This window comes from Indicator indicator, chromosome 35 (assembly GCF_027791375.1).
Source record: "Indicator indicator isolate 239-I01 chromosome 35, UM_Iind_1.1, whole genome shotgun sequence".
Lineage (NCBI taxonomy): Eukaryota > Metazoa > Chordata > Aves > Piciformes > Indicatoridae > Indicator > Indicator indicator.
Genome location: NC_072044.1, coordinates 4,005,359 through 4,030,133, shown reverse-complemented (window position 1 = coordinate 4,030,133; position 24,775 = coordinate 4,005,359). Strand labels below are relative to the sequence as shown.

General features: G+C 54.6%; 1 protein-coding gene across 9 annotated transcripts in view; it reads left to right on the top strand.

Moving 5' to 3' along the window:
• The first annotated feature begins 10,794 nt into the window (after positions 1-10,794).
• Positions 10,795-24,775, top strand: part of NFASC (neurofascin) — a 66,611-nt gene continuing 52,630 nt past the window's right edge. For 4 of the 9 annotated variants that reach the window (XM_054395747.1, XM_054395748.1, XM_054395745.1 and 1 more), the window contains exons 1-8: positions 10,795-10,885; positions 13,001-13,018; positions 13,873-13,978; positions 14,173-14,369; positions 15,090-15,212; positions 15,373-15,543; positions 23,027-23,138; positions 24,012-24,196. In XM_054395747.1, the coding sequence (XP_054251722.1) occupies positions 10,795-10,885; positions 13,001-13,018; positions 13,873-13,978; positions 14,173-14,369; positions 15,090-15,212; positions 15,373-15,543; positions 23,027-23,138; positions 24,012-24,196 (1,003 nt within the window). Of the gene's footprint in view, positions 10,886-13,000; positions 13,019-13,872; positions 13,979-14,172; positions 14,370-15,089; positions 15,213-15,372; positions 15,544-18,297; positions 18,349-23,026; positions 23,139-24,011; positions 24,197-24,775 lie in introns of those variants that run through there. The other 5 variants (XM_054395751.1, XM_054395750.1, XM_054395749.1 and 2 more) reach the window with 2 other exon arrangements.

The following is a 24,775-nucleotide window of genomic DNA, read 5'->3' as shown; positions in this document are numbered from 1 at the left end:
CCCTGGGCAGCCTGCTCCAGGGCTTGGCAACCCTTTCTGGGAAGAAATTGTTCTAAACCTCCCCTGCTGCAACTTGAGGCCATTTCCTCTGGTCCTATTGCTTGTTCCTTGGGAGAAGAGCCTGACCCTCACTTCACTCCAACCTCCTTTCAGGGAGTTGGAGAGAACCAGAAGGTCTCCTCTCAGCTTCCTTTACTCCAGATTAAACAACCCCAGGTCCCTCAGCTGCTCTTCACTGACTCACAGAACCTTCACCACCTCCATTGGCTTTCTTTGGACACACTCAGCTCTTGCTTCTCTTTGGGTGCTGCATGCACCACCTCCACCAGAGAACCTCAGCTTGCTGCAAGCCCCAGGTCTGTGTGGTCCTTGTTGGGGTAGTACTTCCCAGAGGGAAGCAGAGCAGCATCTGATGGGAGCCAGCAGGGCAAAGGCAGCTTTTGCAGAGCTGTCCTGCAGTTGCTGTTTTTAGCTCTTGCTCTGCATGATTAGCAGTTGGCTAATCACCAGGGGCCAGATGCTGCAGCTCCTGGCAGGGGTGGCTGAGGGACACAATGGGGGCAGGCATTAACCACTCACAGGCTGAGCATCCCTCCCTTGCTCTGAGCTCTGTTGTGCTCCCCCTGAGCAGCGTGGGATGGGTGATGGCCTTGGAAAGGAGCTTTGCTGGGAGGGGAGGGGACCAGGACCCTGCAGGTACCCCTTGGTGTTGGCCTCTCCTGGACTGCTGGGGGGTGGGGAGGGGGAAGGGAGGGTTGGCAGTGCTGCTTTTCATAGATTCATGGAAAGGTTTGGATTGGAAAGGACCTCAAAGCTCATCCAGTTCCAACCCTCTGCCATGGGCAGGGACACCTCCCACCAGCCCAGGTTGCTCAAGGCCTCATCCAGCCTGGCCTTGAACACCTCCAAGGAGGAGGCATCCACAGCTTCCCTGGGCAACCTGTGCCAGTGCCTCCCCACCCTCACTGCAAAGAATTTCTTCCTCATCTCCAGTCTCAATCTGTCCTCCTCAGGCTTTTGGGGTTGGTCTGAGTGTGGGTGCAGCTCCATCAAGATGCTCACAGTGTTCCTCACAGGCAGAGGTGTTCAAGGCCAGGTTGGATGGAGACTTGAGCAACTTGGTCTAGTGGGAGGTGTCCCTGCCCTTGGCAGGGGGATTGGAACTGGATGATCTTTAAGGTCCCTTCCAACCTAAACCATTCTCTGAATCTATGAAACAACCACTTCAGGGTTTGGCTGTTGGGATCCTACTTTGGTGCAGAAATGGTGACTGGGACCAGCCCCACTGCTGGATGAATTGCTCTCAGGTAGGGTCCTGTGCAGCACTAAACTGGGGGCCATCAATGTGTCCTGTGCCCTAAAACTGATTCTTAAACCTTCTCACAAAGGATCTTTCCCACCTATATATTCTTTCTCTTTTAAATCCATATTTTCCCACACCACTTCCCTTCTTTCTCCCTCCTAAAACAGCTTCCTAATGCAGTGAATTTATTTTCTATATCTATTGCAATAGAAGGAGAGCTCTTAAATATATTTTTTCCCCCCACCCCAATACACCAAACAGAAAGGATTAATTTTTCATCCTGACTCTGTCCCACCCCACAGCCCTTAAATATCACAGCACAGCCAGGATGCAGCCTGTGCAAAAAAACGATGCCCTGGACCCTCTTTGTTTTCCTACCGGGGAGAACTCCCGGGAATTATTTGTGGTTTGGGATTGTTTGGTTTCGTTTTTTGGTTGTTTGGGTTTGTGTTTTTTTTTTTTTTTTCTTTTCTTTCTTTTTCCTTCTTTTCCTTGCTAATGAAAGAAAAAGAGGCAAGAAAAAAAAAACCCAAAACAACAATCAAACAAACAACGAAGCAGCTCCCCGGGAGGGTGGGAAGCTGATTAGCGAGGCTGGTGTGACCCCGGGGCCGCCGGTCCCCAGCCGCCTGCGGATCAGCTGTCGCGGGGACGTGGCACAGGTGGTGGCGATGTGCTGGCTGCCGAGCCGCGGCACCGGGCCCCTGGAAAGCTTCCTGCTTTGCTCCTTTCTTGCTTTCTTTTGTATTATTTGTTTTCCTTTTCTTGTTTTCTTCCATTTCTTTCCCCTTTCCCCCCTTTCCCCACCTTTCCCCCTCTTTCCTTCTTTTTTTTCCTTTCTTTTCTCCCTCTCCCCTCTCTCTCTCTCCCTCTCTCTCCCTCTCTCCCTCTCTCTCCCCTCTCTCCCCTCTCCCCCTCTCCCTCTCTCCCCTCTCTCCCCTCTCCCCTCTCTCCCCTCTCTCCCCTCTCTCTCTCCCTCTCTCCCCTCTCTCCCCTCTCTCTCCCCTCTCTCTCCCTCTCTTCCCCCTCTCTCTCCCTCTCTCCTCCTCTCTCTCTCCTCCCTCTCTCCCTCTCTCCCCTCTCTCCCCTCTCTCCCCTCTCCCCTCTCTCTCTCCCCTCTCTCCCTCTCTCCTCTCTCCCCTCTCTCTCTCCCCTCTCCTCTCTCTCCTCCCTCTCCTCTCTCCCCCTCTCTCTCTCCCCTCTCTCTCTCCCCCTCTCTCTCTCCCCTCTCTCCCCTCTCTCTCCTCCCCCTCTCTCCCCTCCTCTCCCCTCTCTCTCCCCTCTCTCCTCCCCTCTCTCCCCTCTCTCTCCCCTCTCTCCCCCTCCTCTCCCCTCTCTCCTCTCCCCTCTCTCTCTCCCCTCCTCTCTCCCCCCTCTCTCCTCCCCTCCCTCCCCTCTCTCTCCCCTCTCTCTCTCCCCTCTCTCTCTCCCCTCTCTCTCTCTCCCCCTCTCTCCCCTCTCTCTCTCCCCTCTCTCTCTCCCCCTCTCTCCCCTCTCCTCTCCTCTCCCTCTCTCCCCCTCTCTCTCCCCTCCTCTCTCCCCTCTCTCTCCCCTCTCTCTCTCCCCTCTCTCCCCTCTCTCTCTCCCCTCTCTCCCCTCCTCTCTCTCCCCCTCTCTCTCTCCCCTCTCTCTCTCCCCTCTCTCTCTCCCCTCCTCTCTCTCCCCTCTCTCTCTCCCCTCTCTCTCTCCCTCTCCTCTCTCCCCTCCTCTCTCTCCCCTCTCTCCCCTCTCTCCCCTCTCTCCCCTCTCTCCCCTCTCTCCCCTCTCTCCCCTCTCTCCCCCTCTCTCTCTCCCCTCTCTCTCTCCCCTCTCTCTCTCCCTCTCTCCCCTCTCTCCCCTCTCTCTCCCCTCTCTCTCCCCTCTCTCTCCCCCTCTCTCTCCCCTCTCTCTCCCCCTCTCTCCCCCTCTCTCCCCTCTCTCTCCTCCCCTCTCTCCCCCCTCTCTCTCCCCCCCTCTCTCCCTCCCCCCTCTCTCTCCTCCCCTCTCTCTCTCCCCTCCTCTCTCTCCCCCCTCTCTCCCTCCCCCCCTCTCTCTCCCCCCTCTCTCTCCCGCCCTCTCTCTCCCCCCTCTCTCTCCCCCCTCTCTCTCCCCCCTCTCTCTCCCCCCTCTCTCTCCCCCCTCTCTCTCCCCTCTCTCTCCCCTCTCTCTCTCCCCTCTCTCCCCTCTCTCCCCTCTCTCCCCTCTCTCCCCTCTCTCCCCCTCTCTCTCCCCTCTCTCTCCCCTCTCTCTCTCCCCTCTCCCCTCTCTCTCTCCCCTCTCTCTCTCCCCTCTCTCTCTCCCCTCTCTCTCTCCCCTCTCTCTCTCCCCTCTCTCTCTCCTCTCTCTCTCCCCTCTCTCTCCCCTCTCTCTCCCCTCTCTCTCCCCTCTCTCTCCCCTCTCTCCCCTCTCTCCCCTTTTATCCACTCTTCTTTTTCCCCTCATTTTCTTTTCTTTCTTTTTTTTTTTTTTTTTTTCCCCTGACTGTGACCACTTTGCAGAGGTCAAATGGTGTTTTCTGATTAAAGTGAGTGCTCAGTGATCTCAGCTCATTTCCCACTCCTGCCATCTCTTTTGTCTGACCTTGGGGTAACATTTAACCTCCCTGGACTGGAGTCTCTCTGTCTGATATAATGACACTGAGTTCTTTACATTAGCAGCAGGACAGGATGATAAATTAATTCACATTTATGTAGTGCTGAGATATGACTGTGATAGATTAAGAGTCTGTCCCTGGAGCTGCCTTTGCTCTCAGCTCTCCAAGGGAGTGAGTTACCTCCTGAAAACAAAACCAATGTCTGCACTCAGACCCTGCAGAGTGCAGCCAGACTCTGAAAGCAGACAGAGCAATGATCCCTTTCCTTCTACATTCCCTAAATAGTCCCAGAATTGGAGCCTGGAGGCAGCTGGTCCCAACTGGAGAGTGCTGCTGAGAGCCTGGGGCTGTGGAGCCTGGAAAAGAGCAGCCTGAGAGGGGATGTGAGCAATGCTCAGCAAGAGCTAAAAGGTGGGGAGCAAGAGGCTGGGGCCAGGTTCTTGTCAGTGGTGCCCAGGAACAGGGCAAGGGGCACAAACTGGAACCCAGGAGCTTCCATCTGAGCAGGAGGAGAAACTTTTTGGTGTGAGGGTGCTGGAGACCTGGAGCAGGCTGCCCAGAGAGGTTGTGGAGTCTCCTCTGGAGAGCTTCCAACATTCCCTGGCCATTGTGCTCCTGGGCAAGCTGCTGTGGATGATCTCCAGAGGTCCCTTCCCACTCCAGCACGCTGGGATCCTGTGCAGATGGGGTGAGCTGTGGCTGACAGCTCAGAGAGAAGCTGAAGTGCAAATTTCCTTGGTGCCAGCAGCAGCTCTGAGGTGCAGAGGGTTGATGGATTCCTTCCCACTTCCCACACATGTCCCTGTGTGGAGCCAGAGGGATGCTGCTGTGCCCTCCTGGCATGTCCTGGTGGGTGACTTTTGGGAGCCAACCTTGCTCCTGCTGCTGTCTTTCTCTCAATGCTTGCTTGTTTCTTGGGTTCCTTTAACAGGCAGCCAGCCTGCAGGGCTTGGGCTTGAAAACTCACCCACGTGCAAGGCAGGAGAGTTCCAGGGAGTGAAAGGAAAATGCAGCATATGGCAAAAATCCCAGGGAGGAGTGAGACAAGGAAGCAGAGGCTGTGAGAAAAGGCCTCTGCCTGTGCTCCTTGGAGATGTGCTCCTCAAAGCTGTGCTGAAAACACCACAGGAGGAGCATACAGGGAGATACTCCAAACAAATGGGGCTGCTTGGGCTTGTTATGGAGGGTTGGGGTTGAGAGCAGTTCTCTGCAGACCTCTGCTGCTGTAGAGAGAAGTCCTTTTGTTCAGAGGACAGGGGCAGAGCTGTGCCTGGAAGCTCCTTTGGGATTGGAGCAGGTATAGAAAATGATTAGAAAGGTGACAAAGCTGGGGAAGGGTCTGGAGAACAGGGCTGGGGAGGAGCAGCTGAGGCACCTGGCCTTGTTTAGCCTGGAAAAGAGGAGGCTGAGGGGAGACCTTCTGGCTCTCTGCAGCTCCCTGAAAGGAAGTTGGACTGAGGTTGGTCTCTTCTCTCTAGTATCAGCTGACAGAAGGAATGGAAATGGCCTGACAGGGTCTAATGGCCATGGTGGTCTTAGGTTGATGGTTGGACTCAATCTTTTCCAGCCAAAACAGTTCACAGACACTGGACCATGAAAGGTCTTAGCCTAGGACTTGTTCCCCATCACCAGGCTGACTTGCCTCTGACCAGAGGGCACACAGGTCTGGAGTCTCAGCTGCTGAAGGGATGGGACTGGTTAGCTTTTAAGGGGGAGAAGAGGAGATGCAAATGAATTTGCTGCTGTTTGCTCTGCCAGTTTGTTCCACAGAACAATTGTGAAAGCTGGACCCAACCTCAGGAACAGACACAAAGAGCTTCTCTCTCCTCCAAAACAGAGGCAAGGGGGAAGCTCTGCCCTCCCCAGGAAAGGGCTTGGTCCATCCCTAGGGATGGAGACGGCCAGATGATCATGTGTGGCCTTCTTGATCATTTCTTGCCTTCTTTGGGACCATTTCCCTCCATCTTCATGATTATTTCTTTCCTTCTCCATGACTTGAAGCTGCTTTCTCTCAGCTTCAAACCACTCCCCCTTGTCCTGTCTCCAGACCCCCTCAGGAAAAGTTCCTCTGCAGCCTTCCTGTAGCATCCCTTCAGCTATTGGAAGGCAGCTCTAAGGTTCTCCCAGAGTCTTCTCCAGGCTGCACACCCCCAGCTCCCTCAGCCTGCCCTCACAGCAGCCCTTGGATCATCTTCGTGGCCTCCTCTGGCCTCACTCCGGCAGCTCTGTGTCCTTCTCCTGCTGTGCACACCAGAACTGGAGGCAGGATTGGAAGTGGGGGTGGAGGGGTGTCAGTATTTATCATTATAGGAAACTAAAAGGGGTTTCTCTTGGTGGAAAGGTTGCTCTGTGCTGTTCAATCAGTATTAATTAAGTGTCTGAAGCACATTAACTGGTGCTGTAGGAATCTTTCTTGGGAGCAGTAGCTGCTGGAGTTTTACTGCTCCTTGCACAACCGTAAATAAGGATAAATGCCTAATTGCTGCTGAAAGCATCCTGCTGGACCTAATGAGCTGATTAAAAACAATCCTTCATTGTGGAATGATTTCATTTTGTTTAAGTCCAAGCAGCTATTCCTTGGGTTTGTTTTTTTTTTTCTTTCCTTTTTGCCTTAATGCATCTGGCTCTGCTCTGCTCTCCTCTGTCCCCCCTCCACTGCCTGCCTGGAAGGGTTCATGCCCCACGGTCACTTTGTGGGAGTGGGGCTCCAGGGAAGGGATTTCTTTCCATCATCATTCCAGAAGGTCTCATCTTATTAAGCTGTTGAGAAGGGAATGAAGTTCAGCCCAGCCCCAGTGATATTTGTGCAGCCAAGGCTCAGTGTGCTCAGACCTAACCCCAAGGTAGGATGAAGGGCAGTGGGACTGGGACAGAGTGGCTGGAAAGCTGTCCAGGAGAGAAAGAGCTGGAGGTGCTGGTCAACAGCTGGCTGAATATGAACCAGCATGTGCCCAGCTGGCTAAGGCCACCAGCATCCTGTCTTGGATCAGGAATAGTGATCCAGAAGGATCAGGGGAGTGATTGTCCTCCTGTCCTCAGCACTGCTGAGGCCACACCTTGAGTCCTGGGTTCAGGTTTGGGTCTCTCACTCCAAGAAGGAAGAAATTCTTTATGCTGAGGGTGGTGAGACCTTGGCCCAGGTTGCCCAGAGAGGTGGAGGTGCCCCATCCCTGGAACCATTGCAGGTCAGGCTGTTTGGAGCTCTGAGCAACCTGCTGTAGTTGGGGCTGTCCCTTCCTACTGCAGGGGGTCAGATGAGCTTTCAAGGTCCAAGCCATGATTCTATGACTCTGTGTCCCCAGGGCAGCTCCAGCTCTGTGCTGGAGAGATGTCCCTGGGCTAGGAGCAGCCCTGACAATGTGAGCTGTGTTCCCCACAGCACTGCCTGTCCCAGACCCACCTACACACACAGGCACAGCCCTGGATTGTTCCTGATGCTGGCTGAGTCTCACCCACATCTGCCCTGAGACAAAGAGGCCCTGCAGGAGCCCAGTGTTGGCTCCTCTAGAGGCAGGGAAGCATTTTCTGTCTCCTCTGTCCTGGCTTTTATTATTTGCTCTTGTTTGGTGCTGCTCAGCTACAGAGACTCTTCTCCCTGGTTGGTCCAGCAGCACTGGCAGCATCTGGGGTCCTTCCCCTACAGCTCAGCTCATGGTTTCAGTCCAGGGCCACAATCTCCTTGCTGCTGCCTTTTGCAGCTCAGAAATGATCTGCAGATTTCCCTCCCCCTGCTTCTGCAGTCCCCGTGCCTGGGATGCTGGCCTGCAGCAGGCTGCCAGACCCTTGTCAGTGGTGCCCAGGGACAGGGCAAGGGGCAGTGGGCACAAACTGGAACCCAGGAGGTTCCATCTCAACAGAAGGAGAAAATTCTTCAGTGTGAGAATGCTGGAGCTCTGGAGCAGGCTGCCCAGAGAGGGAGGCTGTGGAATCTTCTTCTCTGGAGAACTTCCAACCCCCCCCTGGCCATTGTGCTCCTGGGCAAGCTGCTGTGGGTGCCCTGTTTTGGCACAATGTGTGTGTGCAAATACCTCCCAAGCAAGCACCTGTGCCCAGAACCTTCTCCTTCAGGTCAGGACCAATTGTTTCACACCAACTCATTCCCAGGCTAAAGAAACCCAAAGAGCTTCTCTGCTCTCCAGGCTCCCAGCAGCACACAGAGCCATGTGCTCTGCCTGGCACCTCCCCTCCCATCCCACAGCTGTGAATGAAGGAGGATTTAGAGGATTTTTGTGATGGGGCTGGGAAGCATCAGTGTGTGAGCAGGGCAAGGACAGCAGAAACCTTCAGCCTCCCTTAAATCTCTGCCTGCAGCATTGGCTGATTCAGTTCCCAAGCCAGGCTTGTGCTTAGTAACAGGAAGGCATAAAAGCAGCTGATCCATTACTCATTTGAAGCTGTAACTGGAGAGACAAAGCCCTTGGAAAAAAAAGAGAAATGAAGCCTACAGATCAAGCTGAGGTCTGCCCTTAGACAGAAAGCCAAAGGAGCAATTGGCAAAGCTTTGTTCAGCATGACCTGATCACAGGGCTGCAGAAGTCCTGAACATGACTTTAATTACTGGCCCAGGCCTATAATTATTGTGTCCTTCAGCTATTTCTATTGGAACAGCTGGGTTGGAAAATCCTCAGAACCAGCAAAAAAAAGAACCTTCCAACAATCCAAAGATCAAAGCAACACTCCCCTCCAAGCCCCTTCAAAAGCTACTCTCCATCATCTGGTGGAACAGGGTCATGCTGGGATGCTGAGTTCCTTTGGGCTTCAGCCCAAAAGAGAGGACCTGGAGAGCTGGGCAAGGGGAGGGCTGAGGGGAGAAAGCATGAAGCAAATCTTGTTCCCCATAGCAGTAATGGGGAAAGTGTTGTTAGATGTCTTGCTTATTCTGGGGTGCATGAAGAGGAATGTTAGGGAGGGTCTCCTCCCCCTCCTCTCTGCCCTGGTGAGGCCACAGCTGGAGTCCTGGGTCCAGTTCTGGGCTTCCCAGTTGAAGAGAGACAGGGAACTGCTGGAGAGAGTCCAGCAGAGGCTGCAAAGCTGCTGAGGGGCCTGGAGCAGCTCTGTGAGGAGCAAAGGCTGAGAGCCTGCAGAAGAGCAGCCCCAGAGGGGAGCTGAGCAATGCTCAGCAACAGCTAAAGGATGGGGAGCAAGAGGCTGGGGCTGGGCTCTTGTCAGTGGTGCCCAGGAATGGGCACAAACTGGAACCCAGGAGGTTCCATCTCAACAGAAGGAGAAAATTCTTTGGTGTGAGAGTGCTGGCAGGCTACCCAGAGAGGTTGTGGAGTCTCCTTCCTTGCAGAGCTTCCAACCCCCCCTTGGCCATTGTGCTCCTGGGCAAGCTGCTGTGGGTGCCCTGCTTGAGCAGAGGGATTGGCCTGGCTGCCCTCTGGGGGGGCCCTTCTGACCCCTCCCATGCTGGGATTCTGTGACTGGTGCTGGGTTTGAGCCTGTCTGGGGCTGAGCAGAGCTTCCCAGGCCATGTGTCAGGGCTGTGTCTTTGCTGTGACATCTGCTCCTCGCTGGCTCCCAGCAGCATTCCCTGGGGTACCCCAGCCCCAGCAGCCCTGTGCTCACCAGGTTTTGTCTGCTGTGGTGGCTCTCCCCCTCCCTCCCTCTTGCTCTCACTTCATCCCAGGCTGGGGAGCAGCTGAAGGGATGGCAGCCCCTGGAGCTGCAGCCACTGATTTATATTTCATGGAGGGGAGCTCTGCTTGCTTGCCAAATGGCCTCTGCACGCTGCCTGCTGACATCCCACCTGGGTGGAGGCTTGGTGACAGCCAGGGCAGAGCAGTGAGCACCAGAGCTGGGGATCTGCCACTCTTTGCTGCCCTGGTGGTGTTTGTGTTCTCAGCCAGGAGAGCTGTGGGCATGGCTCTCCTTCCCCAGCTGCCTCCCAGTGAGCAGGGCCAGCAGGCTGGGGCAGAGGTGGTCCTGCTGCAGTCCATCAACACCAACCACATCCCCACCTGGGGGCTGGGAGGGTCAGCACTGAGATAAACTCCACAGTGCCTCATCCTGGGAGGTTCAGCTGTGGAGCAGGAGGGAGATGTCTGCTGAGCAGTTACAGCTTGTGGGTCCTACCTCAGGACCTGGCTCTGCTCTAGCCCTGTGTTAAGCCAGGTTTAGCTGAGCTTATCCTGGTACCCAGTGCCACAGGCTGTGTTTTACCGTGGGCTGGTTCCATCCTGCCAATGGCTGCCCTTAGTTTTGCTGACTTTTGACCCTTCCTGGAAAGGAATTGATGAGAGTGCAGGCCTTTGGGTATGGGGGGAACCAAGGAATTCACCCTGGCTGGAGGGATGTGGTCATGATCCTGTCCTGACTTTCCCAGGACAGGACTTTCCCAGGCCTGGGAGTAAGTTTGTTAGCAAGAGCTGGAACTCAGCCACGATGCAGCCCCTGCACCACAGCAGCCTTCCTCCTTTTGCTCTCCAGATGAGAATCATGGAATCATCCATTTGTTTAGGTTGGAAAAGACCTAAAGGGTTGGCCCTTAACCCAGCACTGCCAGGTCACCAGTACACCATCTCCCTCAGCACCACATCTCCACAGCTCTGAAACCCCCTCCAGGGATGGGGACTCTGCCCTGGGCAGCCTGGGCTAGGGCTTGACAACCCTTTTGGGAATGAAATTGTTCCTCATGTCCAGCTCAAGCCTCCTCCAAGTGTAACTTGAGTCTGTTTCCTCCTGTCCTGTCCTTTGTGCTCTCTTTTGAACCTGCACTTAACCTCTGGCTTTCTTAACAGCAGAACAAAAGGTGTGGGTGTGGAAAGGGAACCTGGGCAGTCCTCAGGAGGTCTGGGTGGCTCAGTGACCACTGGTTTGTCTTTGTTTTGTAGCTGAGGATCCACCTGCATGTGCTGCTGCTGCTCTGCTCACCTTGAGGGACGTGACTGAGGTCCTAACTCTGCCCTGGGCATCCACAATGGTCATGCACAGCCCCCAGCTCACCTGTGCAGCAATTGCCTTTGCTCTCTGCCTTCACCTTGCCAGCACCATTGAAGTCCCTCTGGATTGTAAGTACTGGAGGGCTGGGACCCCTCTGCTGGGAGGCCAGGCTGAGAGACTTGGAGTTGTTCAGCCTGGAGAAGAGAAGGCTCCAGGGAAAGCTTCTGGTGGCCTAAAAGAAAGCTGGGGACAGACTTTTGAGCAGGACCTGTGGGGGCAGGACAAGGTGGGGGATGGTTTGAAACTAAAAGAGGGAGATTCAGAGTGGAGAGAAGGGAGGAACTTTTTACACTGAGGGTGGTGAGAGCCTGGCCCTGGTTGCCCAGAGGGGGGTGGGAGCTGCCCCATTGCAGGGCAGGTTGGTTGGGGCTCTGAGCAACCTGCTGGAGCAGAGCAGCACATGGGGAAGGCATCACTTGTTTGAATGCACTGAGGAGCAGGGGGGGAGTTCCCAGTGAGAGCTGCTCAACCACTCTGCTGGAAACCAGTTTCATAACTTCTTTGTGTCCCAGCTTCCTCCTGTAGCAGCTATTAATAAGAATCAGTCTGTTGCTGCAGGGAATCTCTTCTGACAGAGCAAGGCACAGAAATCCTCCAAAGCAGAGCAGCCAGAGACAAAGCTCCAGCTCTCTGCTGGGGTCTCCATCCAGGCTGAAGGGCCAGGCCAAGCTCTTGATGGCAGAAATTTCTACCCTCTGGGTTGTGCTGGCTGGAGCTGTGGTACCTCAGCTGAGCCCTGACTCTGGGCAGCATAACGGGGAGGAGGAAAAATTGAGGCAGTGGATTCCAGATAAATATGGGAAATGAGTGAAGAGAATGGGTGGGAAGGCTCTGGTTTGGGGAAGGAGATAAATTCTTGTGGTACTTGAAAGCATAGGGAGGGGGTCCCAGACTGGGGTCCCTGCTCTGCTCCATTTCACAGCACAGAATCATAGAATGGTTTGGGTTGGAAGGGACCTTAAAGATCACAGCATCCCAGAATGATAAGGCTTGGAAAGGACCCCTGGACAGCATCCAGTCCAAGACAGAACAGGTTGCACAGGATGGTGTCCAGCTGGGTTTGGAATAATTCAAGAGATGGAGACTCCACAGCCTCACTGGACAGCCTGTCCCAGTGCTCCACCACCCTCAGTGAAGAAGTTCCTCCTCAGGGCACTTCCCATGTTCAAGTTTGTGCTCATTACCTCTTGTCCTGTTGCTGGGCACCACTGGGGGAAAAAAAACCCAGTCCCAAAGGTGATCTAGTTCCAGGGAACACAAGGCAGGGACACCTGGTGCTAGCCCAGGTTGCTGAAAGCCTGATCCAACCTGAACACCTCCAGGCTTGGAGCCTCCACAGCTTCTCTGGGCAACCTGTTCCAGGGGCTCAGCACCCTCATGGGGATGAATTTCTTCCTTGTGTCTGATCCAAACCCAGCTTCTCCCACGACTGTGAATGCCAACATCTGTATCCCTGTCACCCCCCTGGGGCACTCTTGCTTCCAGCAGTGGGGATTGTGTCTGGGTGGTTCCTTCAGGTCTGGCTTTGTGGCCATCTCCAATATCCCAGAAATTGTGTGGGATTGCAGGGGGGGAGAAGGGAAGAGCTCTGCACACAGCTGCCTGCTGCTGGTCCTGGAGCTTTGCAGCAGGAAAGAAGCAATTTCACTCCTTGAGGGTAGCCTGACCTTGGGAAAGGAAGAGAAATGCTGACAGCTGCTGGAGAGAGGCTCAAGCAGCCTGCAGCAGCTCCCCAGTTCTGATCTTCTCTGAGTTTGAGCACCACTTAGAAAGGCAGGCAGGGAGTTCTCAGGCACATATTAACCTCTGGCTCAGCTGGGGCTCAGAGTAAGCTTGGCCATGGGGATGAGGGGAATGTTTCTAACTCCTGCAGGTGACCCCCTGGCCCATGGGGGCTGCCAGCACCACACCAAAGCCCATCCAGGCACCCTGTGCTTTCTTTTTGTGGCCTAAAACCTCCTGCTGCAGAGGCAGCTGGCAGCTAGCAGGACCCCCGAGCAGCAGCTTCTGCCCTGTGGACATTAAGGAGGTAGCTCAGAGGATAGGTTGCCTTGTCCCATGGTTTGTGTGTGGTGTTTGCAGTGCCCATGGGGGCTCTGCATGCCTGGATGGAGGTGGATGGGTTTGCTCCTCAACTAACCTCTTCTCTTTTCTTCATCATGCTTGCACTTTGGGAATCCCAGCAAACATTCAGAGTGAATGTAAGTGTGCTCCTCCCCCCCTGCATGGTCAAAACAGGGCACCAGGACTCCATCCTGAGCAGGGGGCTGGACCAAAATGGGGGGACTGGTGGTGGTTGTCCTTGGCACAAGGTGTAGGTGCCAGGGCTGGCCAGAGCCAGGAGAAGTCACTCCTGCATGGCTGAGAGAGGTACAGGAGGTGCTGGAGCAGCTTGGGAGGAGTCCTTTGGCTGTGCTGCTTTCCCTGGAAGGGGCCTAGCAACAGAGGTTCTCTCTTTGGGTTGCAGATGTTGTTTCTGCAGGGGTTTGTAACTGCTAAGGTCACATCTCAGGGGGGAGCAGCTCCTCTGCCTTGCAGGAGCTCCTGTGCCAGGCTCAGCTCCATGGGCTGGCTCTGTCCTCAGCACCAGAGCTGTGCTCCTTTGGGGTAAAGCTGGAAGGGTCTGAGCCCCTTTCTGGCCCTGGCAGTAGCTGTAAAGCTCTCACAGCAGCTCTTTCTCCTTGTCCCAGCCACAACCCTTCTCCTGGAGGTACACAGCCAGGATGCCTTTTGATCCAATTAATTCAACCAACCTGAGGTAGCAGGAAGATGGAAGTGTGACATCTCCTAATGAGACCAAGATACTGAGTGGGGAAAGAGCTTCCTGGCTCCAAAAGGGAGCCTGAGCAGTGCCAGTGGTCCAAGGGGTGATGAGCAGCACCCTCCCACAACTGCTCAGGCTGATTTCCTCAGGTGTCAGAGGGTTTTAAACCACAAACTGCACACCCAGCCTGGGGAAGAGGCTGAAATCCCATCAGGACCTGCTGCAGGACGGCAGAGAGGGGATTCCCCCTCCTCACACAGCCCTCCCCACGGCTTTCCCTTTGCTTTGCAGTGCCCCAGCCCCCCACCATCACCAAGCAGTCCGTGAAGGACTACATTGTCGACCCGAGGGATGACATCTTCATTGAATGTGAAGCCAAAGGGAACCCAGTTCCCACGTAAGTGCATCTCCAGCCCTCCTTGCCCTGAAGCTCTGCTGTTCCTTCGAGCTGGCTGCGGAGGAGCTGCCCTCTGCTCCAGCTCTGCCACCTCCACCGCCACAGCCGCCGGCTGGGGGCACAGCACAGGTAAGGCTCCGGCCGGGAGAGCGCCGTCCGGGGCTACGAACCCAACCTCTCCCCCACGCTTGCAGCTTCTCCTGGACACGGAACGGGAAGTTCTTCAACGTGGCCAAGGACCCCAGGGTGTCGATGCGGCGGCGGTCGGGGACCTTGGTCATCGACTTCCACAGCGGGGGGCGGCCGGACGACTACGAGGGCGAGTACCAATGCTTCGCCCGCAACGACTTCGGCACCGCCCTCTCCAGCAAGATCCACCTCCAGGTCTCCAGTGAGTAACAGCAGCCAGCAGCAGCCCCCCGCAGAGCAGGGACTGGCTGCGCTCAGGGAGGGCTTGTCAGCAGCGGAGGGAGCTGGGGGTGTTCAGCCCCGGAGAAGAGAAGGTTCGAGGGAGACCTTAGAGCAGCTGAAGGGAGCTACAAGGGAAGAAGGCTGCAGAGGGACTGTATGCAAAGGAACTCTCAACCAGAGAAGGTGGGGAGGGACTTTTCATGAGGGTTTCTAGTGATAGGACAAAGGGGAATGGGTTTAAAGTGAAAGAGGGGAGATTGAGACTGGAGATGAGGAAGAAATTCTCTGCAGTGAGGGTGGGGAGACACTTGTACAGGTTGCCCAGGGAGGTTGTGGATGTCTCCTCCTTGGAGGTGTTCAAGACCAGGCTGGATGAGGTCTTGAGCAACCTGGGCTGGTGGGAGGTGTCCCTGCCCATGGCAGGGGGTTGGAACTGGATGGTCTCTAAGGTCCCTTCCAGCCCAAACCATTCTATGACCTGCTGTGTGTGTTGGGATGTATCTAGCCACAGGACCAAGGTGAAGGTCTGGTGGTTGTGGGTGTAGCTGAGAGGGGAAACTCTCCACGCGGGTTTAGGGGAGCCTTGCACACACAGAAATGAGGTTTGCATTGAGGCTGCTCCATTGAAACCAGGCCAAGTCCACTGGGAAGGGCTCTGCACCCTCCCTTCCTCACGTGGTGCCTTTCCTTCTCGTGGCAGAGTCTCCCCTGTGGCCCAAGGAGAAGGTGGATGTGATTGAGGTGGATGAAGGTGCTCCACTCAGCCTGCAGTGCAACCCACCCCCTGGCCTGCCCCCTCCTGTCATCTTCTGGATGAGCAGCTGTGAGTTGGGGGAACCTCCTTAAACCCCCTGTGTCTGGGCTTGGTGCTGTTAGTTCAGAGCTTGGAGGCACCCAGGTGTGGCTTGGGTCTGGGTTTTCTCCTTTCCACAGCCACCCATGGGAGGATCTGACTTGCTCTGGATGTCTGTCCTCCCCTGCAGCCATGGAGCCCATCCAGCAGGACAAACGTGTGTCCCAGGGCCAGAATGGGGACCTCTACTTCTCCAATGTCATCCTGCAGGATGCTCAGACAGACTACAGCTGCAATGCACGCTTCCACTTCACCCACACCATCCAGCAGAAGAACCCCTACACCCTCAAGGTGAAAACCAGTAAGTGTCATGGTGGGCACTCAGGAGGAGTCTTCCCTGGCCTCTCCTGGACAGGGTTTTCCTCTCAGACATCTTCTTTCTGCCCTTGACAACACTGAGACCTCCCAGGGAGAAGGATGGTTCCCTTCATGGTGTTTAGGGTGGTACAAGAAGCAGTTTGGATGAGGAATGGTGGTCCTTGGGTGGCCAGCCTGGCAGGGAGAGGTGGCTGGTTTGCCTCCAGCAGCATGGAGAGGGCATTCTGCCCTTCCACTCTGCTCTTGTGAGACCCCACCTCAAATACTGCCTCCAGTTCTGCTGTCCCCAGCATGGGAAGGACACAGAGCTGTGGGAGTGAGGCCAGAGGAGGCCACAAAGATGATCCAAGGGCTGGAGCAGCTCTGCTGTGAGGCCAGGCTGAGGGAGCTGGGGGTCTCCAGCCTGCTGGTTAGCTTCTCTCTGGGCCATGGAGGGCTTGAGCTGTTGGGGTCTGAGCACATCCAAGTGGCACATGCTTGGGATGGGCAACAGTCTCAGTGCCACCATGGGGCAGAACATCCTTGGGGGGGACAGGAGGAGCTCCTGTGTGGCTCTTTTCCCACCTAAGCGACTCAGTGGCTCTGTGTTTGTCAAGCTCTGGAGGAGAGGTGGGAGAAACCCTGGAGGATTTCTGTGCAGAGGCAAGCAGTCTCTCCTGCTGCGCTCAGCTGCCACCACAGCCTTTTGCTCCTGGGCTTCCCCACGCTGCTGGACCCTCTCTTGAAGCTGTCCTTGGCAACATCTGCTGTGTTTATCAGATGTAAACACCAGCCCATGAGCCCCCAGAGACCCTTCCTGTTTAAAGAGCCCAGGCTCATCTGTGAGGACACAAAACACTCTTTATGCCTACAGTGCTCAAAGGAGACCAGCTTGGATCTGCCTCAGGATGTTCAATCATCTCAGCCTGAAGCCATCACCATTGGTTGTCCCCAAAATCCTTCACCAGCTGCATGGGATTGCCACAGCCTGGGTGCAAGAGGGGACAGATGTGATGGCTTGGAGGGGGTGATGCACCCCTGCAGAGAGCTTCTGTGGTGTAGCCAGGTTCTGGTAGCTCTTGGGTATCTGCTGGGCTCTCTTGGCCCCAGGGCACAGAGATCTGGTGTGTGGCTGAGGACTTGAGGCTCAGAGCAGCAACTATGTGGTAGCCAACACAGCTTCTTGCATCTACTGTTGGGTAGGTGACACCATCTGGGCATGGGGCTGGGGCTGGAGCAGCTCTGCTGTGAGGGCAGGCTGAGGGAGCTGGGGGTGTTCAGCCTGGAGAGGAGAAGGCTCCAGGGAGACCTCAGAGCTGCCTTCCAATACCTGAAGAGGTCCTCCAGGAAGGCTGCAGAGAGACTTTTCCTGAGGGTGTCTAGAGACAGGGCAAGAGGGAATGGTTTGAAGCTGAGGCAGAGCAGGGTTAGACTGGAGCTGAGGAAGAAGTTCTTCAGTCTGAGGGTGGTGAGACTCTGGCACAGGCTGCCCAGGAGGTTGTGGATGTCTCCTTCCTAGGGGTGTTCAAGCCCAGGTTGGATGAGGCCTTGAGCAGCTGAGTCCAGCTGAGAGGTGTCCCTGCCCAGGTTGGAGTAGATGATCTCTCAAGTCCCTCCCAACCTGAGCCACTCTGTGCCACTTCCCAGTGGGAACCAGCTGTCCTCAGACACCAAGAAGGTGTTTGGGGTCAGGGTGTGAGCTGGGGAGAGCAGACCCTCCAGCAGCTGTTGGGCAGCATGGAGCATCCCACCCTCCTCTAGGACTTCTGGTGGCAATTCCCTTTCTCTTTCAAGTAGAGGGGAGGAGTGGTGGTGGTTGTCAATAACCAAGAGCAGCCTGGTGTTGAGGAGCTGGTGTTTTGCACACATCACAATCAGCTTTAATTACCTTGTAATTAGCAGGCATTTTACAGCCAATTATGCTTTTAGAGCCTAATTATGATGATTATTTTTATTTGTTCACCTTTGCCATCCCTCTCTGCATTGCTGTGCTGCTACCTGGCTGTGTCCAGCCTCTGCTTTACGTTGGGGAAAAAGGAGCCAGAACCTCATTGCCCTCTACAGCTCCTGAAAGGAGGTTGGAGTGAGGTGGGGGTTGGGCTCCTCTCCTAGTATCAGGTGATAGAAGGAGAAGAAATGGCCTGAAATTGTGCCAGGGGAGAGTTAGGTTGGACATTAGGAACAATTTCTTTGCTGCCAGAGTGGTCAGGGATTGGCACAGGCTGCCCAGGGAGGTGGTGGAGTCCCCACCCCTAGAGGTGTTCAAGAAACCTGTGGCCATGGCACCTGGGGACTTGGTTTAGGGGCCATGGTGGGGTTGGGTTGCTGCTTGGGCTGGATGATCTTAGAGGTCTTTTCCAACCCAAACAATTCTCTGATTCCATGTGTCCCTCATGGTTACCAAACAGAGAGAAAAAAAAAACATTTTTCTCCTCCAGATGGAACGGAATTTCCCCCCAAAGACACCCCTGTCCTCCTAGCAGCAAGAAAAATCCCTCCAAGGAAACATTTGTGATGCACTTCTCAGACCTTTTTGTTGTCCTCCCCTCACGTAGGAGGACTCCAGCCCTCTTGTCCTCTCCTTTCTGTTCTTTGTCCTGGAAGGCAGCTGTGCTCAGAGTGCTTTTGTAGCCCTGCCGTCCCCTGTCCTCGTTGCTTTTGTGTTGCAGGAGGTTATTTTGTTTTCTCTGTCCCCCCACCCCCTCTCTTTGCCTGCTTTCTGGCCCCGGATCTGCTCATGGTCTTTTGTTTATTGCAGAGAAGCCCCATAACGAAACGTCCTTAGGAAATCACACTGCCATGTACAGTGGTGAGTCAAGCCTGGCGCCTGGAGACCTTCCCCACTTAACCCCCTGCTGCCTAACCCAACTCACCTCCTCTGCTAACTGGGCAGCTCCTCTGTGCCCACCCACCCCCCGCCCCCTCTTCTCGTCCCCCTTTGTGGGTCTCTGGCCTCGACTTTGCACGGCTGGGTGGGGCAGAGTGAGCCCAAGAGCCACGGAACCCCCTCGGGGCGTTCCCCGGCTCAAGTGGGTGAGGGTTGAGCTGATTAAGCAGAGATGCAGAGAGGTGTTTGGGTTAAGAGGAGGTGAGCCACGTGGAGGAGGCTGCAGGGCTGGGAGCTCAGCTTGCTAGGGGCTGTGGTTTCTCCTCACCAAAGGCTCATGGTCCGAAGACCTCTCCTCCTCCTCCTCTCTGTCAGCTGGCTGAAGATGAGCCAGGGGGTGGCCAAGAAGGTGTGGTCACGAAGGCCACCAGCATCCTGGCTTGGATCAGCAGTGGTGTGGCCAAGAAGGCCACCAGCATCCTGGCTTGGATCAGCAGTGGTGTGGGCAGCAGGAGCAGGGCAGGGATTGTGCCCCTGTGCTTGGCACTGGTGAGGCCACAGCTTGAGGACTGGGTTGAGTTTTGGGCTTCTCACTGCAAGAAGGACACTGAGGGCTGGAGCAGGTCCAGAGAAGGGCAGCCAAGCTGGGGAAGGGTCTGGAGAACAGGGCTGGGGAGGAACAGCTGAGGGAGCTGGGGGTGCTCAGCCTGGAGAAGAGGAGGCTGAGGGAGACCTCACTGCTCTCTACAGCTCCCTGAGAGGGGGCTGGAGGCAGGTGGGGGTTGATAGAAGGAAAGGAAATGGCCTCAAGTTGCCCCAGGGGAGGTTTAGGTTGGACATTAGAAGAAACTTCTTTGCTGGAAGGCTGCCCAGGCTGGTGGTTGAATCCCCATCCCTGGAGCTGTTGCAAAGACAGAGATGTGGTGCTGAGGGACGTGGCTCAGCCTGACTGCCCCATAGCCAGCCACTCTCGTGGGCAGGATTTGCTTTCTGCCCTTCTTGCTGCTTGTGGGCCCAGGGTTGTGTGTCAGCAGGATGGGGATGACCCCAGCCATGCCCTGTGCTGCTCCCCAGCTGTGCCCTGCAGAAAATCCTGCTCAGCCATTGCCTCATCCTCCTCCACCCACAGCCACAGGTTTGGTTGTGCCTCACATGAGCCAGGGCACATTTGTTTCCTCCATGGGGGCTCTTGGGGACAAGGAGGGCTTCTGCCAGCTAAGAGCAGGAGAGTTGGAGCTGGGGAAGTGGAGGATGTGCCAGGCAAGGGCACTGGGTTCAGTGTCCCTCCCCATGCCAGCAGGCAGCCTGGGCATCCCTTCCCTGCTGGGGGAACTGGGATGTTGGCATCTCATCATCAGCCTGGAGTGGGAGGCTTCTGAGGATGCTGGAGAGCTGGAGAAGGCTCAGCAGAGGAAGAAGCCTTGGAGGAAGGGCTGGTGGCAGCACACGGGCTGGGAACAGCCTGAAAGGATGTGCAGAAATGGCTGTGAAAGGGATCTCCAGCAAAAGGAACTTTGGTGGGAATGACGTCAGCTGCATCCTGTGTCACTGGAGGTGAGCAGGAGGAGATGCCTCCCTCTCAGGGCCAGGGACCAAAGAGAAATCCAGGGGTGAGCTCTCCTGTAAAATCATCCTGCACCTCAGCAGCACAAAGGATGTTTGCATCTCCAGAATGCCTCCAGAATGCTGACTGGGCTCCACTTTGGTGTCCACAGCCCTCACTGGGTCCAGCAGGAAGATCTCTGGGGTGGTCTGGGGCTTCTTGATCCCCTGCTGCATGCCTGTGGTCAGGGAAAAGGGAAGCTTGAGTCACTTGGCTAGGAAAATGAGATCTTGTCTGCACAGGCTCCTGGCTTACTCCAGATCTCTGTTGAGAGGGGCTCAGCATGAACCTGCTGCTGCTGGCACTGGAGGGGCTCTTTGCATTTTACACCACCCTGGAACACTGTGGGGCCACTGGATTCAGATCACCTCCTGCCCTGGGGCAAATCTAAGCTCTGAGCCAGCAATTTCTTAATGAACTGGTGAAAAAAAAAAAAACAACCAAAAACCTCTTCTCCTACCCAGCTGCAGAGAAGTGCTGAGAACTTCACTGCAAGAGTGGTCAGGATTTGAATCAGGCTGCCCAGGGAGGTACCCTGGAAGGGTACAAAAAAATCTGTGGCCGTGGCAGTTTGGGACATGGTTTAGTGGCTGTGGTGGGGTTGGGTTGATGCTTGGACTCTGATGACCTTGGAGGTGTTTTTTGCAATCCAAATAATTCCATCATCCTATGATCTCCTCCCTGCAAAGCTTCCTTGCCCTGGCAAGCTGTCTAGAGTTATGAAGGAGAAATGGTCTCAATTAATCTGGAAGGATTAATTTGGGCTTTTAACAGCAGAAGTTTCTCACCTTTCTTTAAACAGAAATGAAAGTCTGGGTGTCTGTGGTGGTTTGGGGTTTTCTTTTCCCCCTTTTCTTTCCTTTGTTTTTCTTTTGGCAACCCTGGGAGGATGTTTTAAGGCTGTGCAGGAGGTGGACAGATGGGATGTGTCTGGTTATCCATGTTCCCATTGCTGCCCTTCAGGAGGAAGAGCAGTTGGGAATGCCAGGAGATCAGGCCTGGGGTGGAGGGGTGGTTGGCTCTTGGGTAACCTTGGTCACAGCTGACCAGCTCCAGTTTCATGAAGGCTGGGACAAGAGCAGCACTACCTTGGAAGCAGAGGCTATTTCTGAGCAGGAATAAATAGCCATGGGATTTATCTTTCCAGCTCTGTTCCCTCCAAAGGGATGAGTAAGACACTTGGAGGGCTCACAGCTTCCAGCTGGAGCTGCTGGAGCAGCACCTCTGCCTTGAGAGAATTTCTGTTCCCTCCCTGTTATAAATAGCAAAATATTTATCAGGAGTGCTGTGCTGTGCTAAGGCAAAAAAAAAGGAAACCAAAAGAAAAAAAAAAAAGGTTTTCAGCTCTTCAGTGTTGTTGTTGGGTTGTTGAACAAGTGGGTAGGTTACTAATTCCTCTCCCTTCCTTTTTAATTGTCATCATTAATCTATGGCTGGTAAACTTTGGCTTGCACTGCTGCTTCTCTCTCCTTCTTACACCCCTGAGTAAAAAGGTTCTTTGAGGGAGTGAACTGCAGCCTGCTATTAGCCAGCAGGGGCTAATAAAAGCCAATATTGGCTTCCAAAACAATCTCCCCCTGCTCCTAATCCCATGAGAAGAGAGGAGCTCACGAGACTGCCCAGAGCTGCTGATCAATATTGGTTTGAAACCCAACCCAGCAGAGCCCCAGCATGGGCTGAGGGCTCTCACCAGGGGCTGGGTCCTCTCCAGAGGTGGGCAAGCAGCCTGTGGAGAACTGAGCCTTCAGGATGAGGTCAAGATTTGCCTGCCCTGGTAATCCATTAATCAAATAATTGACTAACCCATGCCCAGCATGCATGGAGTGGTGTCTGTGGGAGTGGGGGCTGGGGGTGGGGGGTGTGTGGCCATGCTCCAGCTGTGGAGTTGCTTCAGGGGCCTGGGTTAACTCCTGGGGCTGGGCTCTTCTCCCCAGGGAGAGAGTTTCCCCAGGCTTTCCCTGCTGTTCCATGGACAGCCTCTGATCTCCTTCCTATCCTTCTTCCCAGCCCCTTTTTCCCTACCAGAGCTCAGGTGGAGGCTTCCCAACGAGCCCATGGCATCTCCAAGAGCCCTGTGCCACTGCCTCCTGCTCCTGCGGAGCAAACAAAGCTTTTGGGGCTTGGTCTGCCCCCCAAAACCCCACCAGGGTGGGTTCCCTCTACGGATCCAGTATCTGTAGTGACCCTGTGCCAACCCTGGCCCCATTCTGTCCTCTTTCCTAATCTCATAACCTCCATCTCTGCTGCTGCTGCTTTCAAGCCCATCTCGTCCTGGTTTGTCCTCATTGATTGAGGTCTAGTTTAATGAATTCCACTTATCAATGGAATTTATTCCACTAATCATCCTTTCACCCCCCTCTATGTAGAGACCTTTGCTGTGTGTGCCTAGAGAGTTGTCCTGTGTCTCCCCCTGGTTTCTCCTCTTGAACTGTCCTGTCCAGTCCTGAACTTTGTCATCTTGGTGGCTGAGTTGTTCCTCTCCAAAGGACACTGTCCTCCCAGGAAGGATGGGAAACCTCCTTGGTGCTGCTCACAGCCCCAGGCAGCTCTGGGATCCTCCATATTTTGGAGCTCTCTGTGGCAAAGCAGCTCAGTCGTCCAAGCAAACCCTTCCTGTGCCCATTTGTCCCTTTTGTCCCTCACTGCATGTTCTGTCCATCAATATTTCCATGTCTCACCTGATCTCAGCCCATCTCTTCCTGCCAGGGGCAGGGCTGGGCAGGAAAGATGCTGTCCTGGGGGGAGCTGATGCTGTGGCATCAGGAAGCATCCCCCTGGCTCAGCTCCTTCCACCCATCTGCTGCTTCTTCACCTCCCTGTCTGCCAAACAACCTCAAAAAAAAAAAAAATCTCTACTTTTCAGGTCCATTTCTGGGTGAGGTCAGCAGTCCAAGCTTAGTCAGGAATTTGACAGCTCCCTTCCCCACCCCTGAAAAAAAAAACCAACCCCAACCCCCACTGTGCACATCTGGCCCTGCCTGTGCTGCAGCAAAGGAGAGTTTAAAAGCACTTTTTCTGTTTTGTTTTTTTGTTTGTTTTCTCTCCTGCTGATTTCAGCCCGAGGGATCTCAGAGACCACTCCCAGCTTCATGTTTCCCTACGGGACCTCAAGCAGCCAGATGGTGCTCAGAGGGGTGGACCTCTTGCTGGAGTGCATTGCTTCAGGAGTGTATGTACCACGTCCCAGCTGCTGGAGATGGGGAGGGGGTGGTCCCCAGGGTGCTGAATCACCACTGGAAGTACCTCTGCCTAGGAAAAAGGATCATTCCCTTCCTTTTAACTGCTGTGGATCACCCATCATCACCTACCTGAAGCCCAAGAGTGTGGAGCAAACAGGAGAGATGAGTTTTGCAGCCCTGCTCAGAGCAGATTCTTGCTGCCTGGTTTGTCCCTAGAGCTATTTGTGAACCTCCTGGGTGCTCCTCACCACAGATTACAAACTCTGGGGGTGGATATTTGTGGTTTGTGAACCTCCTGGGTGCTCCTCACCACAGATTACAAACTCTGGGGGTGGACATTTGTGGTTTGTGAACCTCCTGGGTGCTCCTCACCATGCGTTACAACCTCTGGAGGTGGACATTTGTGGTCCATGTGTGGACAAAAGCATCCCTGGGCTTGTGGCTGCACTCCCAGCAGTGCTGCCAGGCGTGCAATCTGCATCCCCAAGGATGAGATGTGGAGATGGACCCTGCTCCTCATCAGCTGGTGATGCTCAAGGTCCTGGTTTAGAGGCTGTGGGAGGAAGGAGAGTGGCCCAGCAGCTGGAACCACTCAGAGTCATGGAGAAGGATTGATCCAAGTGCCAGGACCACCACCTTTGGAGGTGTTCAAGGGGGGATTGGACGTGGCACTTGGTGCCATGGTTTAGATAGTCATGAGGTGTAGGGTGACAGGTTGGACTTGATGATCTTTGAGGTCTCTTCCAACCTTCTTGATTCTATTGATTCTATGACCATCAGTTTGGGATTTTTTTTTTCCTTCTTAGGACTCCTTTTAGTTTGGTCTTGCAAACCCAGCACTGACCTCCTCCCCTTCTCCTTAGCCCAGCACCAGACATCATGTGGTACAAGAAAGGAGGGGAGCTCCCAGCAGGCAAAACCAAGCTGGAGAACTTCAACAAGGCTCTTCGCATCTCCAACGTGTCTGAGGAAGACTCTGGGGAGTATTTCTGCCTGGCCTCCAACAAGATGGGCAGCATCCGCCACACCATCTCGGTGAGAGTGAAGGGTAGGTCACCTCTGCCTTCCTTCTTCTGCCTCTGTGTCAGTGTCAGCTGAAATCCCCTCCCCACACCCACAACAACCAGGCTGGCTCAGTCTGGAAGCAAATGCAAGCTGTGTTTGCAAGCAGAATCTACAATCTCTGATGAAATGCAATGAATATGCACAAGTAGACAAAATTCACAGCATTTGCAAATAGATACAATCAACTGAGAAATACAACCAAGCTCCCTTTGCTTCCCCCCAAAGGGACCTCTCCCAAGGGGCCTCTCTCTCCCAGGGGCTTCCTCTCCAGACCCCCCTGGCAGAAAGCAGAGTTAGGTAAAGCAGTGAAGTTGTTAACTTAGCTGCCAAGGTCAGTGTGTGTTATCCTCAGCCAGAAGAGAAGAAAAAAACAGCAGCCAGACAGCCCAGCAACTGCCCTGACTGCAGAGTGCCCTACTTTGTTTTGGGTAATAGTTCTTAAACATTTCTATCTATCCAATGGAAGTGTTTAGAACAATCAGTGTTTTGCTTTCTTACACCCAACAGTGACTTATTTACACTCTTTCACTTTCTCTGCTTGAACTTTGCCAGGAAAAATTAA